General features: G+C 40.5%; 1 protein-coding gene and 1 long non-coding RNA gene across 6 annotated transcripts in view; one reads left to right on the top strand and one right to left on the bottom strand.

The window, feature by feature from the left end:
* The window catches only part of ANO6 (anoctamin 6), a 185,659-nt gene extending 177,439 nt beyond the window's left edge, over positions 1-8,220 (top strand). For all 3 annotated transcript variants that reach the window (XM_073882090.1, XM_025883240.2, XM_025883242.2), the window contains 2 exons: positions 877-982; positions 5,017-8,220. In XM_073882090.1, coding sequence (XP_073738191.1) covers positions 877-982; positions 5,017-5,223 — 313 coding nt within the window. In that variant the 3' untranslated portion in view covers positions 5,224-8,220. The remainder of the gene's footprint in view (positions 1-876; positions 983-5,016) is intronic.
* LOC112832504 (uncharacterized) overlaps positions 1-18,196 on the bottom strand; it is a 91,452-nt gene that overhangs the window by 31,323 nt on the left and 41,933 nt on the right. The window lies entirely within an intron of this gene.

Here is an 18,196-nt window from a genome sequence, read left to right as displayed (position 1 = left end):
ATGTAAAGACCTCAGGCTCACCTAGCAGTATTCTCAAAAGCATTCCTTAAGGATTCTCTGCATTGATTGTAATGGCTGGTAAGTTCAACTGTGGACAGTAAACATCAAGTAAATCACTACTTGATAAAGTTTGTTGACTATAGGTCATAGTTTGTTTTTTTTAATCAGAGTCTTAACCCTAAAGGAGGATTTAAATCTCATTTAGTTCAACTCCTCAAACCCTTCTCTGGTTCAGATTCTCAGCAACACAATCAAGAAACCAGAAATAAGCCCCAAATAAATGTTTCTAGAGCCTCTTTGGAATCCCACATTGAGTCTTCTCTTACTTGCCATAATTCTAAAGAGTAGTTAAACTCTTCCAGGCCTGATAGGTTACTACCTGAGGGCGATACATACTAACAGCAGTAGCACATGATATCTAATAAGGAAATCAGGACTCTGATTATATTATAACAAGCAGATGGGCATTACTCTCTACAGGGAGAGATAGCCCATAACTTGAGTGAAGCCTGAGGATACCACTATATAAATAAATTTATAAGCCTGTTTCTGAAAATATGCTACAACGTTTTAGTGTTATACTATACTCTTTTGAGAAAGCAGGAATAAAACTCTGACAAAAAATTTTTTTTAATACTTTTGTGTTTACACATATGGAATATGTCATTACCATCATCTTCCTATTTTATGTTCAGTCAAGTATTACTGGAGTCATTATTTCAGGATTTTGTAGCCAAATTAAACTCTTGGAGAAAACTTAACAGGATGTCCGGTTTTAAAAAGCATTGCATTAATTATGACGTCTTTTGAAAGGGGCCCTTGCTTACAGTACTTAATCAGAAAGAATCTCCTGATACCCCTCTGGTTTGTTTCCAGGTACCGTGATTTCCGGAACCCACCTGGACACGAACAACAGTATAAACACAACATCTACTACTGGCACGTGATCGCAGCCAAGCTGGCTTTCATCATTGTCATGGAGGTAGGAGTATACTGTGAAAGAATTCATAAGGCAGTAGATTTGCAGACCTTTTATTAACAATAAGTGTTGCCAGCTCTGACTTAAAATACATTCTTTTCTCTTGCTAGTAATTATTTTAGGACATCTGTTAATCACATTTAACATTGGAATACCCATAATGCTCTCATTAATGAAATGGGTTATCTGCTTGAAAAGGTGAAAGCGTGTTGTGTGCTGGGGACGATTCAGTGCCTCTCACTGTGGTACTGAGTGCCTTTTTGAAAAATTTGGGGTGCCGGGCTGCATGCTAGACTGTGAAAGGGCTTACCGAAGGTCACTAAGTATTTCGACTTCTGCTTCTGATATCGTAGCTGACCAAATACTCTGAGGGGCCATTTCACTACACAACATTCAGAATCAGCTTAAAATAAAATTTCCTTTTCATTTTTGAGCTCACTGGAAGGGAGGAGAATCTGCAAAGAGGGGGCAGAAAGGTGATGGCTAAACTAGAGCAGTAAGCACCCCCTGAAGCGCAGGGGCACTCTGAGGATGGGTGCGCTCTTCAGCACCTCCCTCTAAAGGCTCAAGGGCGCCAAGCAGCGGGTCAGCAGGGAGGTGGACCAGCTGAGCTTGAGACTCTTGGATTCAGCCAGGGGCCCCCAAAAGAGCTAAATTTGTCTCAGAGCAGAAGGAAATGCATATATTCCCTGGAGAAAAGGTGTCCTCAGTTTAGACCACATTTTTTTCTCAGATTGAAATAATCAGATATGAGCTTCCAAAGATCAACAATAACAAGGGGAAATAAGAAAAACCACAGGTGAGATTCAGGGGGAAAAAATAATAATTTGGACCTTCAGTAACTTCAAGAGTATGCATTATCATATTAGGAATATAAATTCAATGTGTATGAAAATGTTTAAACAAAAATGAGCGATTCACAAATGAACAAACAACTAAAAAATTACAAGGTAATTTTGAAAAATACATAGTTGAAATGAAAAAACATACGGATTAAACAGAAGTTTGAAGCAAGAATGAATGAATTGGGAGATAGGTCTGAAAAAAATTACTCCCAGCACATCACAGGGAGAGAAGAAAGTGGAAAATACAAAAAAGTCAAAAAATTCACAGAAGGAAAAAAAGGATACCAGAGGAGAGGCAATATTTGAAGAGTTAATGGCTAAAATTCTTCCCAAAGAAATGAAAGGGCTCTGTTCACAGAGCAGAAAGCACAGCAAACATCAGGCAGAACAAAGAAATCCATGCTTACATAGGTTGTGACAAAAGTGCAGCTCATCAAAGATAAGATCTTAAAAGCAACCAGAGAAAAAGGACAGATGACTGATAAAGAAAATTAAAACTGAAGTGAGAGTAGACTTTTAACAGCAGCATGGAAGCCGGAAGAGAGTAGTCAAATAGCTTACAAAATGCTAAAGAAGGGAACTCTAAAACTAGAATTATAGCAAAATTTTGAGTAATTGAAAAATCTTTCCATAAAGAAAATGCCAGCCCATATGGTTTTGTAGGAGAGTGATGCCATACTTTCTAGAACAGATCATTTTAGTTACCTCCAGAGATCAGAAAAAGGAAACGCTCTCCAACTCCTTTTTAGATCCTAAAATCACACAGGAATAGAAAGAGGAAGATTATAAGCCAGTCTCCTTCGTTACATTGATGTAGGGATCTTTCTAAAATGTGCCGATTGAATCTAGCAATATATTTTTTTAAAGATGACATCAGACCACATTGGTTTATCCCAGAAATGCAAGGGTGGCATAACAAGGTCCACATCTATAAATATAGATGGGGAAAAACAAACCTCTCTTTCCTGCATCATCAACTTCTGCCTCTTTATAATTTCCATCATTCAGACCCACTCTCTCTCTCATCTCAAATATTCTCCACCCTCACATTACCTAACTTACCAGAAGCATTTGACACAGCTCATCGCTCTCTCCGTCTAGGAGTTCCTCCTCACTTGGCTCCCAGGGGGAAAAAAAAAAATTTTCCCCCTTTTCTTGTACGTCCGTCACAGCTTTGGTGATCTCACGCGGTCCATTGGCTTTAAATGCCATCTGTATGCCAGTGATTCACAATATATTTACCTCTAGAACACCGCTCTCCTGAACTCAACCCACGGTGAATCCAACTGCCTACTTGACCTTTCTGCTTGGATAGCTAACAGATAAATCTACTGCCCCAAAGGCCCATATTTTCTTCAGTCCACTTGGAATGTTCTCTCTGTGCCGCCCTAAATGCTGCACCCACAGTGGGTCTGCCCCCTCTCAGTCATGGCAGTTGGCATCTACCTCACCGGTTGTTAAGGGCAAAGTTCTTGGAGCACCCCCCACACACACTTACCCCACATGCAGTGCTGTTGGCTTTTCCTTTGACAGTACATTGCAGATCTGACCCTTCTTACGAGCTCTGTTGCTAGAATTGAGTTGGAGTCACCATCATTTCTTGCCTGAGTTAGGGCCACAGGCTCCTGACTGGGCTCCCAGTTGTCTTCACATGTCACTCAGAGCCGGGCAAGGTCCGACGCGCTCTGGCCATGCTCTGTTACCTCTCTCTTGTCCTTGCTCTCCTCCTCCTCATGTCCCTTCAGCTCTGTCGCTCCTGATGTACAGCCGGCAGGCTTCTGCCACTGAGCCTCTGTACTGGCTGTTCCCTCTGCCTCGTATGCCTTTCCTCCTGATTTCTGCACAGCTAGTTCCCTCACCTGCATAAAGCCTTGGCTCAGTGAGGCATACCCAGGCTAATCTGTACAAAATCTACCTGAAATTGGCCTCCCACCTAACACAGAAACTCCTGCTCTGCTTTACTGCTTTCTCCATGCTCTTATCACATGAACACTGTGTACAGTTTATTGGTTTTTAACGATGTTTATTGTATATTACCTATCTCCTCGGTAGGTCAGAGACTTTTGAATAATGAATAAAAATGTGTTCAGCATCGTTAGTCATCAGAAATGTAAGACCAAAATGAAAATCCATTTCATAATCACCATGTTGGTGGAAAAAAAAAGAATTGATGACCACAAGTGCTGGCAAGAACGCAGAGGCTCTGAAACCATCACATGCTGCTGGTGGGCGTGGAAGCTGGTTTAACTACTTTGGAAAATACTTTGGCACCATCTTGGAAATTTGAATATTCATTTAACAGAGTCTTGGCAGTTCCACTTCTGGGTCATCCCCTTGAGAAACTCTCACAAATGTCCTCCAGAATCCAAGTGCAAAAACACTCTCAACATCATTGCTCCTAATACAAACACCAGAAACAAGCCCAGTACATTTTGATGGGGAAATGGATAAATTACAGTGTATGCAGACGGAATTGATAATGAACGGACTACAGTTATGCACAATAACATTGGTGGATTAGAAACTAGTTTTGAATGAAAAAAGTAATTTTCAGGGGCACCTGGGTGGCACAGTCGGTTGAGCATCCAACTCAGCTCATGATCTCTCACGGTCATGGGATCGAGCCCCACGTTGGGCTCCATGCTCAGCGCAGAGTCTGCTTGAGATTCTCTCTCTAGTAAATAAGTCTTTTTTTAAAGTAATTTTTGAAAGACCATATACAGTATCATACTTTTTTATAAAGCTCAAATCAAGCGAGCCTAAACAATATATTATTTGGGACTATATACATATCTTGTTAAACTTGTTTTCTAAAAATAAAATGATACAGATAGACTCACACAGATAGGATATAGTGCTAACCTTTGGGGGAAGAGGCCTGGAAATGAGATAGGAAAGGAACATACACACAAAAATACTACAGCATTGTTAGGGTGAGTGTTAATAGATATTAGATACATTCTTTTCTACATATCAAATAGTATTCTTGAAATTTTCAAAGTAACAAAATGTAGCTCCTTGGCAGACCCACATGATGTAGGAGAGACTGGTTGTATATGTAGAATGCCCACTGCCTTGTCCAGATCTATTGCTAGGATGACTAGCAAAAAAAAAAAAAAAAAAACAATGAAAGCAACTCTGTGTTCCTCTCCATTTCTTTGTGATTGACATCTTTCTTCTTCTCTCCCACAGCATCTCATCTACTCTGTGAAATTTTTTGTATCCTATGCCATCCCAGATGTATCAAAAACCACGAAGAGCAAGATCAGGAGAGAAAAATACTTAACCCAAAAGCTTCTTCGTGAGAATCACCTCAAAGATATGACAAAAAATATGGGGGTCATAGCTAAAAGGATGGTGGAAGTGGTAGATAATAATTTACGACCAAAATCAGAATAAGAGCATTATGTTCTGAGAAGCACTTTACAGAATTTAACTCTGTCAAAATACATTATGAATCACTAATGAGAATGTTTAAATTAAAACACTTTGGCAAATGGGAGCCTTCGCTATTGCCATTTTCATAGAGATGATTTTTCCGTTTCAGCCAGCCATGCAGGACCTGGGAAATATAAAACTTAGATCAAGAAGTGCATAAAGCTAATCATCTGGAAAACCAGAAATATTACCTTTTTTTGATAAATTGGAATTTCTGTAACACAGAAAGTGTCTTGTAGTGTGCTTAAAAACCACCCCTTCCAAAGCAGAATGGATTTTTGTCCCTCCGTTTATTTTCATTCCTTTCTGTTCTCAAGCACATGCTCCCCTTTTAGGCAGTGTTTCATTTCTTCACTTCTCCAGATCAGTCCCAGAGTTAGCTTTCCCTTACATACTGTCGCTAAAGACTAGACATGCTAGCTTTTGTGTGATTAAAAATAGCTAACTCAGAATTCGGTTTGATTGGTATATTCAGTGGCAGATAGACCCAAGAATTCACAATATTCAGGTGTATTAGCACATCCCTACAGAAAATGAAACCTCAATAAGAGGAAATAGTTTCAGTCTTCATTTTGGCCTGTCTTTTCGATCTCAAAGAAATACTCTTAATGGATTGGAATAAAGATAGCAAGGTCCTGAAGTGTATTTGTACTAATCCACAGTGACACCTTTTATCTTCCAGGAGCACTCCTACAATCTTCTGTGCCTAATCAGTGTTGACTGCTTTGCAAATCTCAAGGGAGTAAGATGACAAAAGCAGGGAAAGTTACAGATTCAAATAGAATCGTAACTCCAATTGATCAGGATAATTTACTTCTTCTAAAGATAAGTAGTTTCTTGGGAAAAAAATGAAATCAAGGGATTAAAGTTACATTTGTATCAGTGTAATGGTCTGGAAAGATAAGTCCATCCATTTCCCACCAGTTGTCCGTGATTCCTCAGATCCAGGAGGGAGAGCATTAGAGCCCACAAGCACCACTGGGAATGGCTCACTGTCTAGCCAGCGTGGCAGGACGGTGCTGTGTGCGCTTAAGAGAACAGCAAGTGCTCTCATTGTGAGGCTGTGTGGGGGGTGCCTTTCCAGCAGGGGTCGTGCATATCCCAGTGATCAACATACCAAAGCATCTGCCATGGTCAAGGTGGTTCCCTACATCCTCCATTCCCTGTTCCCAGCCCAGTAACTTTGTAACTTGCATGCACCAAAGGGTGGGTGGGAGTAGTGGTGGGGGAAGTGGAGGGAGACAGGAGCAGACCCAGATCACTCCCAATTCAGAAAAGAGGCTGGTTTTGGTTTGAGCTTCCAGCCTCCCTAAAGCCATGGTTGGCGGGACATAACTTCCTGCTGAACGCCTGTGCCACGCATATCTTGCCTTCAGTTTGTTCCGCTCTGCAGTCTTTGCTGTGCTTTACTGCCTTTCAGGCACAAGACCCTCTGGTGGGCTCTCACCACTCACCCTTGACTGGTACCAGGGCAGCGCTAGGTGCAGGACAGGGGGTCTGGCACTGGGTTCTTGCTAGGTGGGCCACCACCCACGGCCATGCTGCTAAATGCCCAGGTATCATAGAAGCCAAGCCACTCATAATCCCAGCAGCAAAGGGAAAGGAAAGCTGTTTCATGAGCAGATTCAGAGGCTTGTTGTAAGAGAGCAGCTTAACTCAAGGTCACAGTTCTGCATGCATGCCGTGAATGTTTAAAAAACAACGAAAATAGTATTTACATAGGATCCATCAAAGCAGTATTCTGGACTTCTGAATTGTCCCAGTGGATCAGGGACAACATTTCACCAACTGTTTTGGTCCCACGAACAGTGGGAACAGAGTGCTCCCAACAAGCCACATGAGCTCTGACTGCACAGGGAGTAAGAAAGGAGTTTCTTGCAGCTGCTCAGTCTGCACAGCACAGACCGCGTGCGTCTGGTCCTTTCCCTGCTCAGCTGTGACACTGCCCCTAGCAGTGGTGTCACTTCCTTTCCTCTCACCTCTGCTCTTCTCTGAAGCCTAGGACTATCTCCTCATGTTGGATTTGGCGAGTACTCACTGTTTATGGGAGCCCAGAAAAGGAAATGTTCTTGCCTTATCTTCTCGTATATACAACTTTAAAAGAATTGTGCATTTACATCTTCATAAATCATCTTTCACAAATCATCTTCATAGTTTACAGTGTGCTTTTGTGGCCAGGAGGGGGGAAAGCTCTACATTTATAAAGCAGAAAATCACATGTATGACACTGCCAATATTCCCCAAACAGCAAAGGAATGGGGAGCCAGGCCCCCCTGTGACACAGACAGCATTCACGTAACTCCAGTGCCGACTTGGCGGCGGCGATGAAAAACGCCGGGCTGCATGTGCAGGCAGGCACAGGCCGGATCGGGATATGTGCAGAAGCAGCACCCCAGGGAAAAGGGTGGGTGTGGCGGTGCCCCCATGAGAGGAGAATCTGGCCCTCCGCCTGCCCGGTGTTAACCACTAGAGAACTTTGAGTTTTATATCCTTTTGTAATGCCTGTGAATTTTAGCAGATTGAAGCATTAGACCAAAATACTCAGGAGATTTTTCTTTAACTATCCCTCAGATATTTCAGATGTGTCAATAGAAAGGGAATGCCATCATTTTTGTTTGAAAACTAAACAAGGCCATCTTGTAAACTGTCACCAAATGCCTTCCCTTTTAATTACCCGTGCGTGCATCTGGAATTTCAGAAAACATTCGTTCACCATGGGGAGCAGAATGAGCTCTGCTATTGAAACACTTCTTGTACCATTTTCTCATTGTGCATATTATAAGATGTTTGAAAAGTTAAAATGTATGAGCAGCTTAACTAAAATAGAATGGAAATATTCACGATGCTTTCATACACTGTGGCATAAGATGTAAAGTTTGTAATGTTTTGTGAATTTCTGTGCATTTTAATATTCTTTTATAATTATGAGCATTTTAATAAATTCACTTTTCAAAACAACACTGGTGTACTCTATTTGTCTTCATGTTTTTAAGGAGAGCGCATATATATATGCTATTTATCAATTATGTATCATTCAGATAACAAATTGTGTGCTTTTGTGTAGATGATCTCTAAAATTAGATTTTTCATGGCCTATACTTACTTTGAAACATGATTTTTCTGGGAAAAACTCGGTGTGGGGTTTCAGCCAGGGCTGCTAAAAACCAGTTGTTGGGATTGAGCCCTGCCAAGGGCAGCAAGCCTGGAGAGCAGGTGGGAGCTGAAAACCAGCCCACCTCTGCTCACCACACCCGGTGAGCCAGAGTCAGGCTGCATCAGTGAGGAGGGAGAGGCACTTTTCTACAACTGCATAAAGTTGGCTTCTGCATGCTAAACCGTGATTGCAGGGGACACAGCCACCCAGAGAGGGCAAGCCAGCAATAATCCCAGAAAGGCTCTGTTTGAACCTGCTGTGGTGCTGAGTACAGAAAAGGGAAATTATGGAGAAGAAGGTAAAGCAAAATCTCATAAAAATCAACCTTTTTATCCTGGACAACATATCCAGATTTTAACTCTTTTGTTTTGTTTTGGGGATTTTGGGGGAGGGGTGGTTTTTTGGGGTTTTTTTTTGTTTGTTTGTTTTATTTTTTGCCAGCTTAAGTCTCATTAGGCTTCCAAGAAAACTCTAAATCGAATATAATCCATAACTGGACCAACGGCAAGAAGCCTTTTCTGATCCTTATGTGATACCCTTGGGGCCAGTACTAATGTTATTCTTACTTTCAAGCCTTTTAAGTCCAGCAAAGGACTGATCAGAATTTCATTTCTTAAGGTAAGTACCTCCTCTCATTTGCAGGGAATGATGAGATCATAAATAGAGTTGACCCTACAGTAACACCTGTTTGAACGTCACAGGTCCACTTATACACAGATTTTTTTTTTTTAAGATTTTATTTGAGAGAGCTCATGCTAGCAGGGGGAGGAGCGGAGAGAGCACAAGCAGACTCCCCGCTGAGCACAGAGCCTGACACAGGGCTTGATATCAGGACTCTGAGATCATGACCAGAGCCGTAATCAAGAGCTGTTCACTAAACCAACTGAGCCACCCAGGTGCCTCCACAGATTTTTTATGATAAAATTTTAATAAATACAGTACTATAAATGTATTTTCACTTCCTTATGATTTTAACATTTTCTCTGGCTTACTTTATTATAAGAATAGAGTATATAATATACAAAATATGTGTTAATTGGACTTTGGCTTCTGTCCAAGATGGCAATGTAGGAAGACCCTGAACTCATGTCTTCCACAGACACACCAAACCAACACCTAGTTATAGATCAATTCCTCCTGAAGAACTAAGGACTGACCGAACAGCTTCTGCACAACAAAAGACCACAAAGAGACAGACACAAACCCCCACACCCATTGCAAACTGCAGTGAGGAGGGATAGTTCAGAGGGACCATAAGCAGATTTCATCTGCCCTTGAATGTAGAAAAAGGCCACTGTTTACAATACAAAGGCAACCAGAATATAGGGGAACCAGCCCTAGAACCCTGTCAAATGGGAGGGGAGCTGCTGGAACTCTCACCAGGTCACAGGGGCTGGTGAGCCCCATAGTTTGCATTCACCCTCTACCTGGATAGCAAAGACAAAAGCAGGGTCAGAATGTCAAAGCCAGCCTCAGCAACGCCTGGACCCCTAGCCCACACCAGCCTTAAATGCCCCAGGGAACAGAAAAAAGAGCCATGGCTTAAACAACTAGAATATAAAGGATCCAGCCCTAGAATTCTGCCAAATGGCAGAAGAGCTGCTGAAACTCTCCAGGTTGCAGGAGCTGGGTTACATTCCTTCTCCTTCACCTGACAATACAATGTGGACAGGAGCGGGGTCTGGGCACACTAGCAAGCCTACCACCTCAGTGAGCCCCAAGCCCACACCAGCCGCAGCTGTCCCACCAAAGTGGCCCCCTGCTTGAAGCACACCAGGACACCCCTGCTCAGCACTCACTAAGCTCCAGCCACCTCACCAAGGTGATACAGGTGCAAAGCACCCCAGAACAATCCCAGTTCACACCACTTTGACTCTAGATGACTTGCCAGGCCACCCCCAGCTCTCACTTTGGCTCCAGACAATTTACCAAGGTTCCCTTTGTGTGGAGTGCCCTGGGACCTCCCCTCCACAACCATGCTTTAGCCACACTGCTGGAGTGCCCCTGTACCCCAGGACACCCCGACCCACACCCATCCTGGCTCTAGCTGCCCTGCCATAGCACCTGCCATGCAGCATCCCAAAACACCCTGGCTTACACCAACTTCAGCTTCAGCTGTTCTGTGGGGGCACCCACTGTACAGAGAGCCCCAGGAAACCCCAGCTTGCACCTATTTTCAGTTGTCTTACCAGGGTGTCCTCTTCACAGAGAGCCCCTGGACCCTCCAGTTTGCACCCACTTCAGCTGTCTGGCCAGGTTGCCCTCTGCCAAGAGCCCCAGGACTGCCCTGACTCATGCCCACTTTATCTCTGGCCATTCCACCAGGGTGGCCCCCATCCCCAGGCCATAACAGCCACAGCTCCAGCCAACCAACCCACCAAAGTCACCAGGCACACAGTCTACACAGGGATGACCATGTACAAGATCATTCCTTCTAGTTTAGGAGAAGTAGCTATTCCACCTAATTTATAGAAATAAATACAGAAAGTCAAGCAAAATGGGGAGGTAGAGGAATATGCTCCAAATGAAAGAATAAGACAAAACCTAAATGAAATGGAGATAAGCAATGTGCCTGATAATGAGTTCGAAATAATGGTCATAAAGATGCTCACTGGACTAGAGAGAAGAGTGGAGAACTCAGTGAGAACTTCAGCAAAGAGAAAATATAAATATTTGAAGAAAATATTAATATCGAAGAATATAGTAACTGAAATAAAAAATACACAGAGGGAATCAGATGCATAAAAACAGATTAGTAATCTGTAGGATAGGGTAATGAAAAGTGTCCAAGCTGAACAGCATGAAGAAAAAAGAATTTTTTTTTAAGAAAAAAGAAGTTTTAAAAATAAGGTAAGGTATCTCTTGGACAACATCGTGAACAAACGTTTGCATGATAGGGTTCCCAGAAGGAGAAGAGAGAGAGAAAGGGGCAGAAAATTTATTTGAAGAAATAACAGTTGAAAACATCCTTAACCTGTTGAAGAAAACAGACATCCACATTTAGGAAATACAGCGAATTCCAAACAAGATGAACCCAAGCAAGTCCACACCACAAAATTAAAATGTCAAGGATTAAAGACAAAGACAGAATTTTAAAAGAAACAGCATTGTACATCAACGGCTAGATCACCCAGGCAAAAGGAATCAATAAGGAAAGAGTGTTTTTGAATGACACATTTAGACTAGATGGACTTAACACTTATATACAGAACATTCCACCCCAAAACAACAGAATAAAAATTCTTTTCAAGTACACATAAAACATTCTCCAGGATAGATCACGTTAGGCCACAAAGTAAGGTTCAATAAATTTAAGATTAAAGTCATATCAAGCATCTTTTCCTACCACAACAGTATGAAACTAGAAATCAATTACAAAAAAAAAAGAAAAGAAAACACAACCACACCAAGGTTAAACAACATGCTACTAAACAACCAATTGGTCATTGAAGAAAGCAAAGAGGAAGTCAAAAAATACATGGAGACAAATGAAAACGAAGCACAATTGTCCAAAATCTTTGGGACAGAGCAAAAGCAGTTCCAAAAGGAAAGGTTATAGTGATACAGGCGTACCTCAAATAAAGCAAAACAAAAACCAGAAAACACATACACACACACAAAGAAAATTTTCAAATAGTCAATCTAACCTTACAACTAAAGGAACAAGGGAAAAAATAAAAATAAAGCTCAAATTTAGTAGAAGAAAGGAAATAATGAAGATTAGAGTAGAAATAAATGAAGGAAGGAAGGAAGGAAGGAGGGAGGGAGGGAGGGAGGGAGGGAGGGAGGGAGGGAGGAAGAGGGAGAGAGAGACAGAGAGACAGAAAAAGAGAGAGACAGAAAAAGAAATGAAAAGATCAATGAAACCTAGAGCAGTTTCTTTAAACAGATAATAAAATTTATGAACCTTTAACCATACTCAGCAGCAAAAAAAGACAGAGGACCCAAATAAATAAAATCAGAAATGAAAGAGAAGTAACAATTGACACCACAGAAATACAAAGGATCATAAGAAGCTACTCTATGCCAACAAACTGGACAACCTAGAAGAAATGGATAAATTCCTGGAAACATACAATTTCCCAAAAGTGAATCAAGAAGAAACAGAAAATCTAAAACAGCTTACAAGTAACAAAATTGAATCAGTAATCAAATTTCCAAAAAACAAAAGTCCAGGACCAAATGGCAAAAAAACAGTCTCTTCAACAAATGGTGTTGGGAAAATTGGACAGCCACATGCAGAAGAATGAAACTGGACCATTTCCTTACACCTCACACAAAAATAGACTCCAAATGGTTGAAAGACCTAAACGTGAGACAGGAGTCCATCCAAATCCTAAAGGAGAACACAGGTAGCAACCTTTTCGACCTTAGCCGCAGCAACTTCTTCCTAGAAACATCGCCAAAGGCACGGGAAGCCAGGGCAAAAATGAACTATTGGGATTTCATCAAGATAAAAAGCTTTTGCACAGCAAAAGAAACAGTCCACAAAACCAAAAGACAACCGACAGAATGGGAGAAAATATTTGCAAACGACATATCAGATAAAGGGCTAGTATCCAAAATCTATAAAGAACTTATCAAACTCAACACCCAAAGAACAAATAATCCAATCAAGAAATGGGCAGAAGACATGAACAGACATTTCTCCAAAGAAGACATCCAAATGGCCAACAGGCACATGAAAAAGTGCTCAACATCACTCGGCATCAGGGAAATCCAAATCAAAACCTCAATGAGATACCACCTCACACCCGTCAGAATGGCTAAAATTAACAAGTCAGGGAACGACAGATGTTGGCGGGGATGTGGAGAAAGGGGAACCCTCCTACACTGTTGGTGGGAATGCAAGCTGGTGCAACCCCTCTGGAAAACAGTATGGAGGTTCCTCAAACAGTTGAAATTAGAGCTACCGTTCGATCCAGCAATTGCACTACTGGGTATTTACCCCAAAGATACAAATGTAGGGACCCGAAGGGGTACGTGTACCCCAATGTTTATAGCAGCAATGTCCACAATAGCCAAACTGTGGAAAGAACCAAGATGCCCATCGACAGATGAATGGATAAAGAAGATGTGGTATATATACACAATGGAATATTATGCAGCCATCAAAAGGAATGAGATCTTGCCATTTGCAACGACGTGGATGGAACTGGAGGGTGTTATGCTGAGTGAAATAAGTCAATCAGAGAAAGACATGTATCACATGACCTCACTGATATGAGGAATTCTTAATCTCAGGAAACAAACTGAGTGTTACTGGAGTGGTTGGGGGTGGGAGGGATGGGATGGCTGGGTGATAGACATTGGGGAGGGTATGTGCTACGGTGAGCGCTGTGAATTGTGCAAGACTGTTGAATCACAGATCTGTACTTCTGAAACAAATAACGCAACATATTATAAGAAAAAAGGAAAAGAAGAAGATAACAGGAGAGGAAGAAAAGGGGAGTATGTCAGAGGGGGAGACGAACCATGAGAGATGATGGACTCTGAAAAACAAACTGAGGGTTCTAGAGGGTAGGGGGGTGGGGGGATGGGTTAGCCTGGTGATGGGTATTGAGGAGGGCACGTTTTGCATGGTGCACTGGGTGTTATGAACAAACAATGAATCATGGAACACTGCATCAAAAACTAATGATGGAATATATGGTGATTAACATAACAATAAAAAAATTAAAAAAAAAAAGTCCAGGACCAGATGAATTCAGAATTGCATTCTACCAAACTTTTCAGGAAGAGTTAATATCTATTCTTCTCAATCTATTCCAAAACACAGAAACAGAAGGAAAGTTTCTAAATACAAGGCCAGCATTACCCTAATACCAAAACCAGAAATGACACTACAAAAAAAGAAAACTAAAAGCCAATATCCCTGATGAACACAGATACAAAAATCCTCAACAAATTTTAGCAAACCAAACTAAGCAATACATTAAAAGGACTATTTATCATAAATAAGTGGCATTTATTCTGGAGATGCAAAAATGGTTCAATATTCACCAATTAATCAACGTGATACACCACATCAACAAAATGAAGGATAAAAATCATCTCAATAGATACAGAAAAATCATTTGACAAAGTTTAACATCCATTCATGATAAAAACTCTCAACACAGTGGGTTTAAAGGAAACATACCTCAACATAATTAAGGCTGTCTATGAAAAACCCACAGCTAACGTCATACTCAATGGTGAAAAACAGAGCTTTTGCTCTAAGATTAGGAACAAAAAACAAGGATGTCCACTCTCACTGCTTTTATTCAAAATAGTACTGGAAGTCCTCACCACAGCAATCAGACAAGAAAAGGAAATAAAAGGCATCCGAATTGGTAAGGGAGAAGTAGAACTGTCACAATTTGCAGGTGGCATATACACATATAAAACTCTCAAGAATCCACCAAAAAACAATTAGCAGTAAACCAATGAATTCAGTAAAGTTGCAGGATACAAAATTAATATACAGAAATCTGTTGCATTTCTATACACTAATACAAAATAGCAGAAAGAGAAATTAAGAAAACAATCCCATTTACAATTGCACCAAAAAGAATAAAATACCCCAGAATAAACTTAAGCAAGGAGGTGAAAGGCCTATACTCCAAAAACTACAAAACACTGATGAAAGATAAAACAAACAATCCTGGCATTTGTATGGAACCACAGAAGAGCTTAAATAGCCAAAGCAATCTTGAAAAAGAAAACAAAACTAGGGGCACCTGGGTGGCTCAGATGGTTAAGCGTCTGCCTTCGGCTCAGGTCATGATCCCAGGGTCCTGGGATCGAGCCGTGCATCAAGCTCCCTGCTCCAGCGGGAAGCCTGCTTCTTCCCCTCCCTCTGCTTCTACCCTTGCTCATGCTCGCTCTCTCTCTCCCCGTATCTCTGTGTCTCGAATTAATAAATAAAAATAAATAAATTTAAAAAAGAAAACAAAACTAGAGGTATCACAATTCCAAACTTTAAATTATATTACAAAGTTGTAGCAATCAAAACGGTATGGTACTGGCACAAAAACAGATACATAGGTCAATGGAACAGAACACAAAACCCAGAAACAAACCCACAATTATATATGGTCAACTAATCTTCAACAAGGAGGAATAAATATCTAATGGGAAAAAGTCTCTTCAACAAATGGTTTTGGGAAAACTGGACACCTACATGCAAAAGAATGAAACTGGACCACTTTATTTTACCATACACACAAATAAACTCAAAATGGATTAAAAACCTAATGTGAGACCTGGAACTATAAAAGTCCTTGAAGAAAGCAGAGGCAATAATTTCTCTAGCATTGTCCATAGCAACTTTTTCCTAGATAAGTCTCCTGAGGCAATGGAAACAAAAGCAAAAATAAACTATTGGGATTACATCAAAACAAAATGCTTCTGCACAGTGAAGGAATCAATGAAACTAAAAGGCAACCTATGGAATGGGAGAAGATATTTGCAAATGACACATCTGATAAAGAGTTAGTATCCAAAGCATATAAAGAACTTCTAAAACTCAACACCCAAAAAATGAATAACCTAAATAAAAAATGGGCAGAAGACATGAATAGACATTTTTCCAAAGAAGATATATAGATGGCCAACAGACATATGAAAAGATGCTCAACGTCACTCATCATTAGGGAAATACAAATCAAAACTATAATGAGAGATCTCACACCTGTCAAAATGGTTAAAATCAACAACCTAAGAAACAACATGTGTTGGCAAGAAGGTGGAGGAAAAAAAGACCAAATGTGAGACCTCATGCACTGTTGGTGAGAATACAAATTGGTGCAGCCATTGTGGAAAACAGTATGGAGTTTCCTCAAAAAGTTAAAAAAGAGAACTACCCTACAAGGAATCCCACTACTGGGTATTTTACCCCAAAAGTACAAAAACAGTAATTCAAAGCAATACATGCCTCCCTATGTTTATTGCATTATATACAATAGCCAAAATATGAAAAGCAGTCCAAGTGTTCATCAATAGATAAATAAAGAAGATGTGGTATATATAGCCATGGAATAATATTCAGCCATAAAAAGGAATGAAATCTTGTCACTTGCAACAACATGGATGGAGCTAGAGAGTATAATGTTAAGAGAAATAAGTCAGTCAGAGAAAGACAGATACCACATTGTTTCAGTCATATGTAGAATTTAAGAAACAAAACAATGAGCAAAGGAAGAGGAAAGAGAAACCAAGAAACAGACTCTTGCCTATAGAGAACAAACTGACGGCTATCAGAGGGGAGGTGGGTGGAGGGATGGTTGAAATAGGTGATGGGGGTTAAGAGTACATTTATGATGAGCACTGAGTAACATGTAGAATTCTTAAATCACTATATTGTACACCTGAAATCAATATAACATTAGATGTTAAGTATACTAGAATTAAAATAAAAAAATTTAAAAAACAATGATGAAAGAAATTGAAGATGTCACAAAGATATTCCATGCTCATATATGGGAAGAATTAATATCGTTAAAATGTCCACACTAATGAAAATAATCTACAGATTTAATATAATTCCTATCAAAACACCAATATAATTTTTCACAGAACTACAACAAATAATACTAATATATGTATGGAACCACAAAGACTCTGAATAGCTATGGCAATCTTGAGAAAGAAGAATGAAACCTGAATGTATTACAATCCCAGATTTCAAGACACACTATCAAGTTATAGTAATAAAAACATTATGGGGGCCCCTGGGTGGCTCAGTCATTAAGTGTCTGCCTTTGGCTCAGGTCATGATCCCAGGGCTCTGGGATGGAGCCCTGCATTGGGCTCCCTGCTCCGCGGGAAGCCTGCTTCTCCCTCTCCCACTCCCCCTGCTTGTGTTCCCTCTCTCGCTGTGTCTCTCTCAGATGAATAAATAAAATCTTTAAAAAAAAAAAAGTTATGGTATTGGCATGAAAATACACACATAGATTAATGGTACACTATAGGGAGCTCAGAAATAAACCCATGATTATATGGTTAATTAATCTACAACAAAGGAGGCAAGAATGTGCAATGGGGAAGAGAGTCTCTTCAACAAATGGTGCTCAGAAAACTGGACAGCTACATTCAAAAGAATGAAACTGGACCACTTTCTTACTCTATACCCAAAAATAAATTCAAAGTGGATTAAAAACCTAAATGTGAGACAGACCTGGAGCCATAAAACTCCTAAAAGAAAATATACACTGTAATCTTGGACATAAACTTTAGCAACATTTTTCTAGATACGTCTCTTAGGGCAAGGGAAACAAAAGCAAAACTAAACTATTGGGACTTCACCAAAATAAAAAGCTCTTGCATAGCTAAGGAAACTATCAACAAAATGACATGGCAACCTACTAGATGAGAAAAGATATTTGCAAATAATGTATCTGATAAGGTGCTAATACCCAAAGTATATAAAGAATGTATATAACTGAACACCAAGAAAACAAATAATCCCACTAAGAAATGGGCAGAGGATCTGAACAGACGTTTTTCCAAAGAAAACATACAGGTGGTCAACAGACACATGAAAAGATGTTCATTATCAAGGAAATGCAAATCAACACCACAATAAGATAGCAACTTCTACCTGTCAAAGTGGCTAGAATGAAAAACACAAGAAATAGAGGCACCTGGGTGGCTCAGTTGGTTGAGCATCCAACTCTTAGTTTCAGCTCAGGTCATGATCTCACGGGTTGTGGGATTCAGCCCCACATGGTTCTCCACGCTCAGCAGGGAGTCTGCTTGAGGATTCTTTCCCTTTGCCCCTCCCCCATGAATGCATGT

This window comes from Callorhinus ursinus, unplaced genomic scaffold (genome assembly GCF_003265705.2).
Source record: "Callorhinus ursinus isolate GAN/ISIS: 27379988/994484 unplaced genomic scaffold, GSC_fseal_2.0 scaffold44, whole genome shotgun sequence".
Lineage (NCBI taxonomy): Eukaryota > Metazoa > Chordata > Mammalia > Carnivora > Otariidae > Callorhinus > Callorhinus ursinus.
This window is presented reverse-complemented; position numbering and strand designations above follow the sequence as displayed.